The sequence below is a fragment of the Pteronotus mesoamericanus genome, unplaced genomic scaffold (genome assembly GCF_021234165.1).
Source record: "Pteronotus mesoamericanus isolate MK-2021 breed Mesoamerican mustached bat unplaced genomic scaffold, CSHL_Meso_final contig_164, whole genome shotgun sequence".
Lineage (NCBI taxonomy): Eukaryota > Metazoa > Chordata > Mammalia > Chiroptera > Mormoopidae > Pteronotus > Pteronotus mesoamericanus.
The window spans coordinates 23,275,374-23,288,938 of NW_026555065.1; the positions used below are offsets into that span (position 1 = coordinate 23,275,374).

The 13,565-nt window shown below is 38.5% G+C and overlaps 1 protein-coding gene across 5 annotated transcripts in view; it reads right to left on the bottom strand.

The window, feature by feature from the left end:
• Positions 1 to 293: 293 nt before the first annotated feature.
• Positions 294 to 13,565, bottom strand: part of NUSAP1 (nucleolar and spindle associated protein 1) — a 31,869-nt gene continuing 18,597 nt past the window's right edge. For 3 of the 5 annotated variants that reach the window (XM_054565128.1, XM_054565125.1, XM_054565123.1), the window contains exons 6-11: positions 13,257 to 13,366; positions 9,580 to 9,767; positions 7,796 to 7,953; positions 4,239 to 4,355; positions 1,698 to 1,806; positions 294 to 488 (exon numbers count right to left, since the gene is read on the bottom strand). In XM_054565128.1, coding sequence (XP_054421103.1) covers positions 395 to 488; positions 1,698 to 1,806; positions 4,239 to 4,355; positions 7,796 to 7,953; positions 9,580 to 9,767; positions 13,257 to 13,366 — 776 coding nt within the window. In that variant the 3' untranslated portion in view covers positions 294 to 394. The remainder of the gene's footprint in view (positions 489 to 1,697; positions 1,807 to 4,238; positions 4,356 to 7,795; positions 7,954 to 9,579; positions 9,768 to 13,256; positions 13,367 to 13,565) is intronic. The other 2 variants (XM_054565127.1, XM_054565124.1) reach the window with 1 other exon arrangement.

Here is a 13,565-nt window from a genome sequence, read left to right on the forward strand (position 1 = left end):
CAGATTCTACTAAAGCTTACAGTATAACTAGCTAGCTACTCTACGTTAAATTCTCTTGCCTAGAAGAGGGCTGCAATTCTGTTAATATTAGAGCGAGCAGAGGGAACTTGGCACTAAAAATGTAAGTCAAGAATCTATAGGATGGAATAAAAAAAATCTATAGGATGGGTCTTGTTAGAAAACAGTTTGTACAGAGACTTACGTTAAAACCATTTCAAAGAATTTGTGAGTTTTAAGGTAATGACATCTTTTCAGAGATTGTAGCATGTGAAGAACACATGCTACTTTATGAACAAAGTGAAGAAAAAGATCTTTCGACTAAAGTGGGAAGAACAGTATAATATTTACAAAAAAAGGTTCAGAATAAAGGAATATTTACAGGATGTTAAACCTATTAATCTGCAGCCATGATGAGACCCCTTCGAGTTCCCAAAACCTTTGCTTTCTTCTCCTTTCGTTCTTGCTCATGTTTCTTCCGTTGCTCCTCCCTAAAAGGTACAGGTGCACGTTAATTAGGCTCTAGGGAAACTCCACAACAGACCACTTTGAAGCACATGGTAGACTAATGTCCAAACTTAAAGACACTTACAGTGATACTGCAGCCTATCTGGTGGTCTGTGATGAAAATCACTACTGTGTTAGAGGGCTATACATTGGTATTTTCCTTTTTATCTTAATGCAGCATTCGAAAGTCAAGCACAGAACTGAAACCAGAAAGCACCTCAGGGCTTGCATCCAACCCCTGTAGTTTTTGTTTTAATTGATAAATCTCTACTTCTGGATTTAGGAACTAGGAGCCGGGGTCTGACTTTAGCCACTATGTTTTTATGAAAGGGATTGGGGGGAAAACAAACAAACAAAAAGCCCAGGATCAACTTAATAATCTTAATAGCAAATATAGTTAGTAAAGGTCTTGGTGGCAGGAGTATACAGGCAAGTCACGTGATAGGTAACTCTATATCAGGAGGGTTGCATGCAGGGAATCAATTCAAGCTCTGGCTTTTTTAAAAAAAAGATTTATTTATTTTTAGATAGAGGAGAAGGTAGGGGGTAAGAGAGGGAGAGAAACATCAATGTGTGGTTGCCTCTTGCATGCCCCGCTACTGGGGACCTGGCTTGCAGCCCAGGCATGTGTCCTGATTGGGAATCAAACCAGCAACCTTTTGGTTTGCAGGCCAGTGTTCTATTCACTGAGCCACACCAGCCAGGGTTTAAGCTCTGGCTTTAACTTGGTCCTTAGAAAGCCTCTGATTTAAGTTTGTTTTAATTGATAAATCTGGGGTTTACCCCTATGTAGGGTCTTGAAGCCTAGGAAGCCTGGTTTTCTTGAAGTGATGGATTTACATTTATCTGCATACCTAGGTCCCCTGGGCACTTGGACTGGGGTCTGGAGGGATGTCCAGGTGCATTGTTTGTGCAGATAGGTCATGTAAGAGCCGTGCTCTGAATCTGGGTGCTCTTGTGAATCACTTATAGTGCATTGAAAACAATGCAGTTGCTTGGGCCCCACCTCGAACGGACTAAATGAGAATCCATTATGGTGGGGTGAGGCATATGTACTTTGAGAAAGTTCTATGTGTGATTCTGCTAATCTCTTCTTGACCACCACCTACTGAAACCCTGTCCCTCAGAGGGTCTGCTTTTATATAGTCTTTCAAAATTAAAAGAATTATAGAACTGGATAATTATATACTTACCTGGTTTGGAGACGAGGTTGTTTGTAAGTTTTCTTATGGAAGCTAACTCTGTTTAGATTTTCATTCAAAGATTTATTTTCCTTAGACTGTCCCCATGGTTTAAGTTTTCCTAGTTTAGAACAGATACAAAGACAGATCAATGAAGTTTCTTGTATTTATATTCCTAGTTTTATTCATCTGTGGCAACTTGCTTGCTGTCAACATTTATACTTTGGTTTAATAGACATTTGCCAGTATAAGTTTTTAATTGATTTCAATTTCATATTCCATGGATATAAATTGCATTTTTTCTGTAAATAATGTGTTCTATATATATTTTTTTAAATTTTATTTACTTATTTTTAGAGAGAGGGAAGAGAGGGAGAAAGAGAGAAAGAGAAACATTAATGTGAGAGAGAAAAATGAATTGGTTGCCTCTTGCATGTGCCCCAACCAGGGAGGGAATGGGCCTGCAACCCGGGCATGTGCCCCAACCAGGAATTGAACCAGCAACCCTGGTTTGCTTTGCGGGATGACACTCAACCAACTGAGCCATGCTGATCTGGGCTGTGGTCTATTTTTTAATCCTTGGAAAGTCAGAGTAAACCTTAATACCAAAAACAAACAAAAAACCAACTCCCATTATGTAGCATTTTAAAAGAAGCCACCACAACCAAGTAGTTTGTCCCAAGGTTGCGTAGTATCACGTTTAATGTTAAAGTGTTATTTCACCTGTGCAGTCTATTATTACTGTTACACATTAAATTGTATTTAAAATGGAACAAGTGGGAATATTTTGTTTGCTTTAGAACTGGGACCAAATTTCCAGATATTTATGTATTGCTGTATTTGCATAGTTTATGACCTATGTCTGAGAACCAGTGATTATCATTTGCAGTGTTTCCCATTTTATAGAAATGACTTTCACACCCTTCATTATTGTTTAATCAATAGCTGCTAAAGTACTACTTAGTGGTGGTCATAGTCATTCCCACAGCAAACACTTCTTGAGTACCTGGTATGTGCCAGGGACTGTTGTAGGTGCTGGGGACATAAGCAGTGGACCAAGTAGTCAAGATCCTTGCTCCCTTAGACTAGTGTGCCAATGGTAGAAGCAGATGATAGTCAAGTAACAACATCAGGTGGTGCCATGTACTGTGAAGAAATGCAGAACAGGCTAAGGAGTAAAGACTGGGAGGCGGGAGTAAAGGCCTCAGTTGGTCACAGCTGAGGGGATGTCCCATTAAAATGAGGGAGCAAGCTGTGCAAAGGTCTGTGGATACATGATTCCTAGATAACGAGTTCAAAGGCCTGGAGGTTGCAATGAGCTCAGTGTATGAGGAGCTGACACGCCAGTGTGATTGGTGCAAAGTTAGGGAAGGGAGGAGGCGATGACTGAGGCTGGGAGATAGGAAACCTCAGAAGGTTCTAAGCAAGGCAGTGGTGTGCTCTATTGGTTTCTAAGGTTGTAGTGGGGCAAAGACCTATTCTAGAAGCCCGTTGAAGAGAAGATGATCTATGGACCAAAGGGAATCACAGTGGAGGGTGAAAAGCAGTGAAAAAAAAAGACCTGTTACAGTTTTTTTATTAAAGTATCACTTACCAATCTTTAAAAATATAATCGATACAAACAATCTGCAACAGATGTAAGGTAAAAAGGGAGGAGGAAAGAATAACTGAGGAACATTTACCACTGAGATTTGTTTCCCCTGGTAGCTGCTCCCCAAAAAGATATAAGATCTTTTTCGAAGGTAGAGGTAAAAGGACTAGCTGATGGGTAAATATGGTGTCTGAGAGAAGGTGAGGAGCCAAAGGGAATTCCTAGGTTTCTGCCCTGACAACTCAGTATACGACTCAGCATTGAGAGGTACTATTGCCACAGATGGGAAAACCTGGGGAGAAAAAATGGGGTATGTGGAGAAGTAGATCTTTTTTTTTTCTTTTCCTTTCCCTCTTTCCTTTCCTTTCCCCTCCCTCCCTCCCTCCCTCCCTTCCTCACCACAGATGAGCTGACTCTGGTAGCTAAATAAGATCTATGTTTTCATTGTATTTCTTTCATTGACTTTAGTAATTTAAAGATAAATGATTATTGCAGGAAGTTTTTGTTTTGTGTTAAAGTAATTCCAAAAGCACTGAAAATAGATCACATTCATTATTGCTATTTTAAACAGATGTAAGAATGATACATGCCCAAGAATGACATCTGGTCAATAAATATTGCAGGTGGTTGGACCAGTAGTTTCCAGCCAGCCTGGGATCCTTTGAAAGTTGTCAAGAAAACATTCATTTACCCATAGGGTCACTTCTAAGTTTCTTGATTTTGGCTGAAATTTTACTAATTCTTTGTAGTAATACTGATTAGAAATTATGTCTTTGATTAACAAAAATACTAACTGAATCAATTATTTAATACTTGTTTAATGGGTATTTTTTAAAATCATGGGGGGCAGAGCAGGAATTTTAGGTGGTCAGGTAGCACTCCACCTGAATCTCACCCTCAGATGTGAAATTGGTTAATCTTAAGTCTTTGCATGTCTTGTACCTCAAAACATCCCCACATACCTTTGTGTGGCTCATAGTTGAGGGGACGAGACAAACTTGCTTTGAGATCAAATACTGGTTTCCTGTTGGAAACTGGAGTCTGTGCTGCACCAGCTGACAACTTGAATGGGGTAAAAACTAAAAAAGCCAACACACAAAACCCAAGGGTGTAGTTAGAGGAAAAAAAAGAGACCAGTTACAGTTTTTTAATTAAAGTATCACATCAATCTTGAAAAATATTAATCTATATAAACAATCTGCAACAGATGGAGGGTAAAAAGGAGGAGCAAAGAATAACTGAGGAACATTAACCACTGAAATTTGATTCCCCTGCTAGCTGCTCCCCAAATAGTCTATAAACATTTTGACATTTCCTAGGGTCAGCTGGGAGTTTAGGATCCTATTTAAATAATTAACTGGGTAGCACTGAATGGTGTGGCTCAGCTGGTTGGGCATCGTTCTCCAAAGTGAAAGGTCGCTGGTTCAATTCTCAGTCAGGGCACATGCCTGGGATGAGGTTTCCATCTCTGGTTGGGGCATGTACAAAAGGCAATGGATTGATGTTTCTCTCCCTCTTCCTCCCTTCTCTTCCCTTCTCTCTGAAAATAAAACCTTTAAAAAACTAAAAAAGAATTAACTGGGTAATTTTTCAGGCTGTTTACCTGATATTATTTACCTTTCTTAAAATTATGTATCATTAATAGTAGCATTTTCATTAACGCAGATATAAAGCCTGCAAGAAACCTAATCATATATAGATGAGAAGATTAATTGTTCTGTTTATCATAAATAAAAACTGTTACTTAACAATGTGAATTTTTATACCATAAAAATTAAAAATATACCAGGATGGTATAATTTAGTAAGCAAAATTTTTGCTCCAGTTGGCCACCATATATTTGGCACACGTTTTATAATCCTTTCTGCTCATAGGTTGCATTCAGACTATTGTCAAATGTTAGCACTTACTGAGATATGTGAATGAGAATCTAGAACCACCTAGTTAAAACAGAAAACACAAAACCCCTGTGCATCAGCTATTCCATTATGTCAATATAAAATGCTGGAAGGGGAACAATGCAGCTGCCACAGACTGATGATGAGAATATAAATTGGTACAATTCAATCAGTACAGTAAATTGCATATTCTTCTAACCAGCAGCCCTATCCCTAGGTCTAGAGAAATTCTTGCACATGTACAGGAGACATATTCAAGAATGGTCATAGCTGTGCTATATATAATAACAAAAGTTGGAAATAACCACACATCTATCAGCAGTAAAATACATGAACTGAAATACAAGGTCTGCCCGGAAAAAGTCTAACCATTGTTAATATAACAAGAATAGTTTGCGAGACAATGATGTAACGTGGCAATCATGTAGAGTGGACTAGAATGTGCATGCATAAATAATGACAACTTCACTGTACTAGTCAGAGGTGGCTGTAGACATCGTTGAGTGAGCATGTGTACTGTGTGGCCCTCGCATGCAAAATGACTGAGCAAGTAGAGCAATGAATCTGCATCAGATTTTACATTAAGCTTGAACATTCCTCCATGGAAACTATTTGGATGACTCAGAAGGCCACAGCTATGGGCAACCGGTGATTGGCAGCTTCATCACAACTATGTGCCTGTTCAAGCATCATGTCTCGTGCAGAGTTTTTTATTGAAATATCAAATCACTCAGGTGACTCAGATCCTTATAGCCCAGATTTGGTGCCCTGTGACTTCTGGCTTTTCCCAAAACTAAAATCACCTTTGAAAGGGAAGAGTTTCAGACTGTTGATTAGATTCAGAAAAACGCGATGGGGGAGCTGATGGCGACTGGGAAAACTGTGTGAGGTCCCAAGGTGCCTACTCTCAAGAGGGCTGAGGTGTCATTGTCTATGGAACATCGTCCCATAAGTATCTATGGACGATGTTCCTTGTATCTTCTTCAATAAATGTCTCTATTTTCCATATTACATGGCTGGATACCTTCTGGACAGACCTTGTATATCCATACCATTGAAAAACAGTGAAGATGAATGAACTTTTGCTCATTTATCAATATGGATAATTCTTTTATTTTTTTAATTTTATTTTTGATTTTAGAGAGAGGGGGAAAGGAGGGAGAGAAACATCAATGCAAGAGAGAAACATCAATCATTGCCCTCCATACATGCCCCGACCAGGAATTGAACCAGTGACCTTTTGCTTTAGTGAAATATCAAATCACTCAGGTGACTCAGATCCTTATAGCCCAGATTTGGTGCCCTGTGACTTCTGGCTTGCATTTGGGAGGACGACACCCAACTGAACCACACTGGCTTGGGAAATATGGATTATTCTTGAAACATTAATGCTGAGTGAATGGAGCAAGTCACAGGGAAGAAAAATCCTACAGTTTGATTTCATTTTTATAAAATTCATATTTGATAACTGGGGAATAAAATATCTAATCTCAACTGGGCACAGCCCTGAATTACTTAGAGGAGAAAGCTCAGAATATGGTAAATATTAAGTTTCTGCCTCATGTCTTTATCTGAGAGCATTTGCGAGTCCCTTCTCATTATAAGGTAGGTGCTCCGTGAGCTCAGAGGGCATAGTGCTCTCTGTAAAACGATAGTGTCATTTCTTAGGCAAGTCCACCCACCATTTTTTAGCACTGCCCAAGTCCCTTTCTCCCATACTACAGAATGACTTAGAATGTTCCATGGTACATTTGCTACCTGGTATATAGATACGAATAAGGATTAGGGTGGGAATGAGAGGTCATTTAGAGGAAGAATCACAGGGAATCATATAAATGTACTATTTCCACCTCTGGCCTTTCTCTTGAAATTTAGTTGTCAACGTCACTATTCAATCTTTAATTTAGGTCTTTATGGCATGAGGAAATCCTCAGACTCTCCTCACTGATTACTACTAACAACGATCCAGTCTGAAGTTCTGCTGGATTCCTCTAGTTCTCAAGGAATCTGGCAATCCTTTCTGCATAATCAAGGCTCTTGACTGACATGTTCAATAAGATTCTCAGGAGAACCTTGACATACTCATTTGTAATACAGGCCTCAACCTGTTGGTGATACTCTTCTAAACTTTCACATGGTTTTACAGTATTTTTTTTTTTTTTAAACCACCTGGTCATTGTAGATGATGATGAAGTGGACAGTGTGCACAAGAGTATCTATAAGGCTTATGCTGGCTTACTCAGTCTACTAGTCAATATTGTGGCATTTATTCATGTTAGTTTCAGAGTCCCACGTGACCATTCAGAGGCTGTAATGAACATTATGATCCTCCTTCTAACCCCTGGGTTTGAGAAGAGGCTGAATGTTCCCTAGGGAGAGTCACCATCTTAGCAATCCTCTTGGACAGGAAGGAAGGAGTCCTCAGGCAGCTGCTAGTTTTTTCTTTGTATTTCTGGCATTTCTCTCACCAGGATAAAATGAAAAATACGCTATAGTGAAATGTTTGCTCTAGGTTTTGCAAATATGGAGAGACGTCAAGGAAGCAGATATACTTAATTTCAGGAAGTTACAGGACTTAAAGATGAACCAACAGTTTTGTTTTGTTTTGTTTCTTTTTTTACCTGGAGCAGAATCCCTCTTTATGGTCTTTAACTTGTTTGTCTCAAGCAGAGCCTGGCCTTTCGGGGTATCCCCAGATATGGTCACATGTGGAGACTTTCTGGCTGGAGTCTTGGTCAGTGAACGCTTGTACTCATTATCTTTAGTAGCAGCTGAAAACCTAAATGAGACAGTGGAGGACAGGACATGAGTTGTGTGAAGAGTAACTTATGTCAAGCTTACAAAACATGGCTTGTATTCTCTTCCTGCCATCTTGGCCAATGAAAGTACAAGGCAGAGCTTGAAGGAGATGCCTGTAGACTTCAAGTTACAGATTAGAAGGTACTCAAAGAAGCCCCCCTTATTTCTCCTCTTCCTGATAATGTTAAGTTAGAGGAAACTGGAGATTGCTATGTCAAATGAGTGATGGGAACAGATCTTCCCAGAAGAATGTTATTCATTTGCCATAAATGTATTTCATTGATTCTGATACATAGTTTCCCTACATATTAACATCTCTGGTATTGGGATGTGTTTTACAATGATCACATGTTATAATTAGTTGGCAGTGACTTTTTACTGGTGCATAAAATAACGGTGAGCCCTCAGTTGATGGTATCATACATTCAATGAATATCTACTAATGACAGATATAAATATATTATAGGGTTGTTGGTGGAGAGTGAACAGGGAAGCTCTGGACTTATAACTAATAATTGATGGTGATCCTGAATCAACACCCAAAATTATCACCAAAGATTCTACAACAGAGTTAGGAAAATTGGATGTGCTTGGACAGATGCTGTGAAGTCTAGGCTGTGTGTACATTGCAATGAAACAAGGGTTAGATCCTGACCCTGTTGTTTGTAAATAGTATTAAATCTAATCAGAACTGCCAAGTATAGGTACCTCATATTTCAAGCTAACTCAGTAAGTACAATTCTAAACTCAAGGACATTTTTAAGATTTAAAAACTATGTCAGATAATTGCACACATTGGAGAAGTGTTACCATACACCAGCTCTATCAGAGGCTACATGTGCTCTTTAAAAAGGAGAGAGTAAAATTTTGGTATTAAAAGAAAGGAGCGTGCCCTGGCTGATGGCTCAGTTGGTTGCAGTCTTTGATTCTTGGTCGGGGTGTGTATGGGAGGCAATCGATTGATGTCTGTCTCTCTCTTACCTCCTTCCCCTGTCTCTAAAATCAATAAACATATCCTCAGGCGAAGATTAAAAAAATAAATTTAAAAATAGAAAAAAAAAAGAACATGAAGATCTTCATCTTTGGGGACAGTCACAGTTGAGGGGTACCCTGATGTCAGGAAAGGTACAAGCAAACAAAACAGGAATCAATGGGCATGAGACAGCTATGCTACTGCAGTGCCTAACGGGTACAGTGTTTATACTTTAGGACATGTCAATTTTTTATTTCACTGCATTGAGAGATTTTCTATAGGAATTTAGCTTCAACTTTGTATTTAAGTCAATGGAAAGATTTCTCTTTATGCATCTTTGCAGCCATACATTAATAAAATGGAAAATATTAATATACAGCTTATTTTATATCTTTACTTATGAATTGATTGTGAGCTTGGGAAGTTGGATAAAAGAAGAAAACCAAATACAAATTTAAAGGAAAAGATTAGAACTTATAAAAGCCACGTGCTTATCTTTTTCCCTGATCTGATCCTCTTTCTCATTCTTTTTTTATTAACATGAAAACATAATTGATATAGTCCACCTGAAATGTATTAGAAGCTGTAAAGCTTCGAGACCTTGTCCTCAACCACATTTCTGCAGCTCTTTACCTGACGTTCATTTTAGTTGCCGAGAGAGTGGGGCGCTTGACTGACCCCTTCACACCCAAGGTGCTCCGGTCTGCAGTGCCCTGGGCCCGGCCCCGTGAATGCCGCTGGCTTGCAGGAGTGCGAGCCATGGAGAGCCTTCCTTGGAGGCCAACTGGAGTTGTCACCACGTCCTTAGTGACGGGCTGCTTCTGAAGAAAGGCAAATGCACCATTAAAGCCTGACCCCTTAGGCAGTATTGTCTCCTTGACAAAGTACAGAACAGCACCCCCATTTATCCCATTTCCTCCCCATTTCCTCCCCCTCTCCTACCTGTTATGGTGATTCTAATTTAACAGTAAATTCTGGTTGTACTGAGTAATGTGTTACAGAAAGCTTTTCCTGACTCCCAAGTACTGAGGTATTTTTTAATTAGAGAAAGAATGTGGCTTAAACAGATCGTATGGCCGAAAGGGAGAATAAGCAGGTTCTGTCGGACATAAGGTGACTTTGAGAGCATGACAGACGGTTTATTTAATACAAATTCAAAGAAGAACCTATTACATAATTAGCATGTAGAATTTACAAATAATTCTACCCCTACTCCACCTGCCCCCATAGTTTTAAAAAATTCTTAAAAAAAAAAACCCTAAACAAAAGGGAGGGAGGAAAATCCTCTCTTTGGAATGGCTGGGAAGAGTTCCACTTAGATTATCTTTTGTCAAGGCACACAGAATAATTGAATGTTTATTATCATTAGTCTAAGCTCTGTTGCAAGCAGAAGACATGTAACTTCATTAACTGACAGCAGAGATAGGACTACTGAAATTCACAATGGAAAGCCAAAGGATAAAAAAAATTCTGATTATATCCTACAAAATACAAACAAGAGAATTATGTTAACTTCTCATTTTGACATATAAGCAGCAGAGATGCTAATGTTGTGAGACAAATTTAAAACAAATATTTAGTAAATATACATCTTTACCATAAGCTGAGAACCCGGGTTAGATGTATGAGGTATACTGTTGTATTTAGTCACACCTTTTATGCTGTCTTCTACATATGCCCTAAAATTCCTTTCCACACTGTATCTCTTTGCAGTTCACAGTTGGTGCCAGGACCATCAACACCGCATCTTTGAGCGCCACATAATGTGTAAATGATTCTACTTGTACTGAGAACCAATCTTCTTGACTTTGTTTCAGGTATAACATTATACTGCTGACTCTGGTAGCATTAATTCATTTTGTCAGCACAGTACCCAATCAATTCCTCCTTTTCTTGCAGCCATAAAAATCTTTTTCTAACGAAGCAAGCAAATCAATCATATCATACACAAAAATAAAAATGTGGGTTATAAACATAAGGAAAAATCACAAAAACAGTAAATAGAAATATAAGAACACATTTTTATGATCTTGGGACAGGTAGTGCATGAAAAAAACTCAGGAATCTTAAAAGAAAAAGTTGGATAGATTTAATTAAAAATAAAAACACCTTCTACAAGGTAAAAAGACACCATTAATATAGTTAAAAGATAAACTGTGGTTCTGTGGCCATACCACTCTGAGTGTGCCTGATCTTGGAAGATAAACTGTGGGAAAATATTTGTAACATATAATATATATCATTAATGTAGAATAAGGGCTCATAAACGTACAAAAATTTAAAATAAGCAAATTCAAAGAAAAACAGCCAATTATAATATATAAAGACACATACCATATAAATTATATGTAACAATGATGAAAGAAATACCAATTGGGATTTTTTTCATATTACAAGGTTTCTGATCTTTGTAGAGGGCCATTTGGCAACAAATCAATGGGGTGTCCCCTCTTGAATCATGAAAGTCAAGGAAAGATTGGTCACCACCAGGATGATTCTCTCTAGGATCTTTGCTCAGTTATTACTATCACTATCATTACTATCCAAACGGCCAATCCTCAGACTTCATATGGGCTATGGCGAAGTCACTGTATTCGTTTTTATTTTCTAGTCCCCAAATACGTCATGCTAATTAACCCACCTGACAGGTCAATTCCTTAAATAATGGTGGTGCGGTGGGATTTTAGAACTAAACTCATTCAGATGTGGCTATCACTAAAAAAATAAGATAAGCTACTCATCTATTCAACATATCTTCAAGGCTGCACTCAAGTTTATCATTGAGACCGTGGTTCTGCCCTTTACTGTTCCCTGGAAAACCAACTCATCCATATTATGCCATATGGAAAGCTTGACTTTCAACCTAGTACTTAAGCAGACCTAGCTTCACGGTAAGGAAAACGAATGGCCCTGCTTCCAAGGCATATTTGCAAGTAGCTCATGCCTATGTAGAAAAAGAAGCTAAATGTCTATGTTCTACGGTGTCGGCATGGGCGTCTTGTCCCAGAATTCAATTGTGAACATAATGATACCTAGCCTTTACTGATATTTAAGTATTATGGACATACTAAACATCTTTCAGGATTCTCCACCCACGTTCTTCCATCAGTATGAAGAAATGGAGATGTTTAAAGGTATGACTTGGCTTTGTTGCTGTTTGCTTGAAGATTGATCAACAGTGTCTTCAACTGTGTTATGGCGGTTTTATAAATACTGTTCAAAAGAATGTTTATTACCTAAGATTAAGCTTCTTAATAAGAAGCTTGTCTTTTTAAAATTATTGTTTAGAATTTATCACCCAGAGCATTTTCCTGTTGGCATCAGGATCAGACTACTCAAAACTCAACTGAGTGACTGATATATTAGACAATGCACCTCCTAACAGAGCTCATTTTCTGCCTTTTCTAAACCAACTATACTGTTTTGTGTTGTTATACTACAAACTGCCTCAATTTCTGTTTGAGAAATAGCAGGTGGTTGGTTAAGTATTAAAACTTCTAAAATAAGTATCTCCCAGGCCTCTATGTGGCACCCCCTGAACACCAGATACCATGTAAGACAACAGCATCAGCTTTCTAGGGTGTTATCAGCTCACTGCTCTGCTGACACAACCCTGGGAGTAGAATCCTGTAGGACCTGGACTGAAGGCCCCGGGAGCTCAGTTATCACTGAAAGCCTTTAAGTGAGCCACTGCTGGTCACCCCTTTTTCTTTAGGGTGAGAGACAGAATATGTCTTCAGCTATAAATCCGTCCATCCTCGACAAAGGTGACAGGTACCACGTCCAAATGTGGGAAACATAACAATTAATTGCCACTTTGGAATTCATTCTGTATAGTGAGGCAAGGCATGTTGTTTTCTCTGGAGGGTTCTGAAAATTCTGATGATGGGAGAATGCAAATTGAGATAATAAAGATATATTAAACTCAAACAAATCCATTCCACTAATGGAGTAATAGAAATTTGGTTGCATTAACCATGGTGTATACATGGTATAACATTAAAATCAAATATATTAGCTCTGGGCAGTGTGGCTCATCTGGTTAGAGTGTTGTCTCATATACTGAAAGGGTGTGGGTTCGATTCCTGGTCAGGGCACATACTAGGTTGAGGTTCAACCCCAGTTGGGGAATGTATAAAAGGCAACTAATCGATGTTTCTCTTTCTCTCTCTCCCCACCCCCCATGCATCCCTCCCTTCCTCTCTCTCTCTCTCTAAAAGCAATGGAAAAAAAAGACATTGGTAGGGATTAAACAAACAAACCAACAACCCCCCCCCAAGATATTTTAGTTCCATTAAGAACATAATTACCTTCAGTTCGTTAAGTAAATTGTGTTGTTCAAAATGTTTCTTTTTTCTCTTAATATATTGATCGATGGACTCCATTTCCTTAAAACGAGCCTCATGAAGCTTCTTAAAGTCTAGAATGTTCCACAAAATATGAAAATTAATAATAAAACAAAATCCATTCATTCATCTTTGCTTTGTTTTTCTGTTAAAACTTATTTTCTCTTCTGGATCTCTGGCATTCAATTTCAACATCCTCTTGGCCAAGATTTAATTTTGAAACATTTAGTTTTTGAAACTCAGGGACAAAACATATCCTAAAATCATCAAACA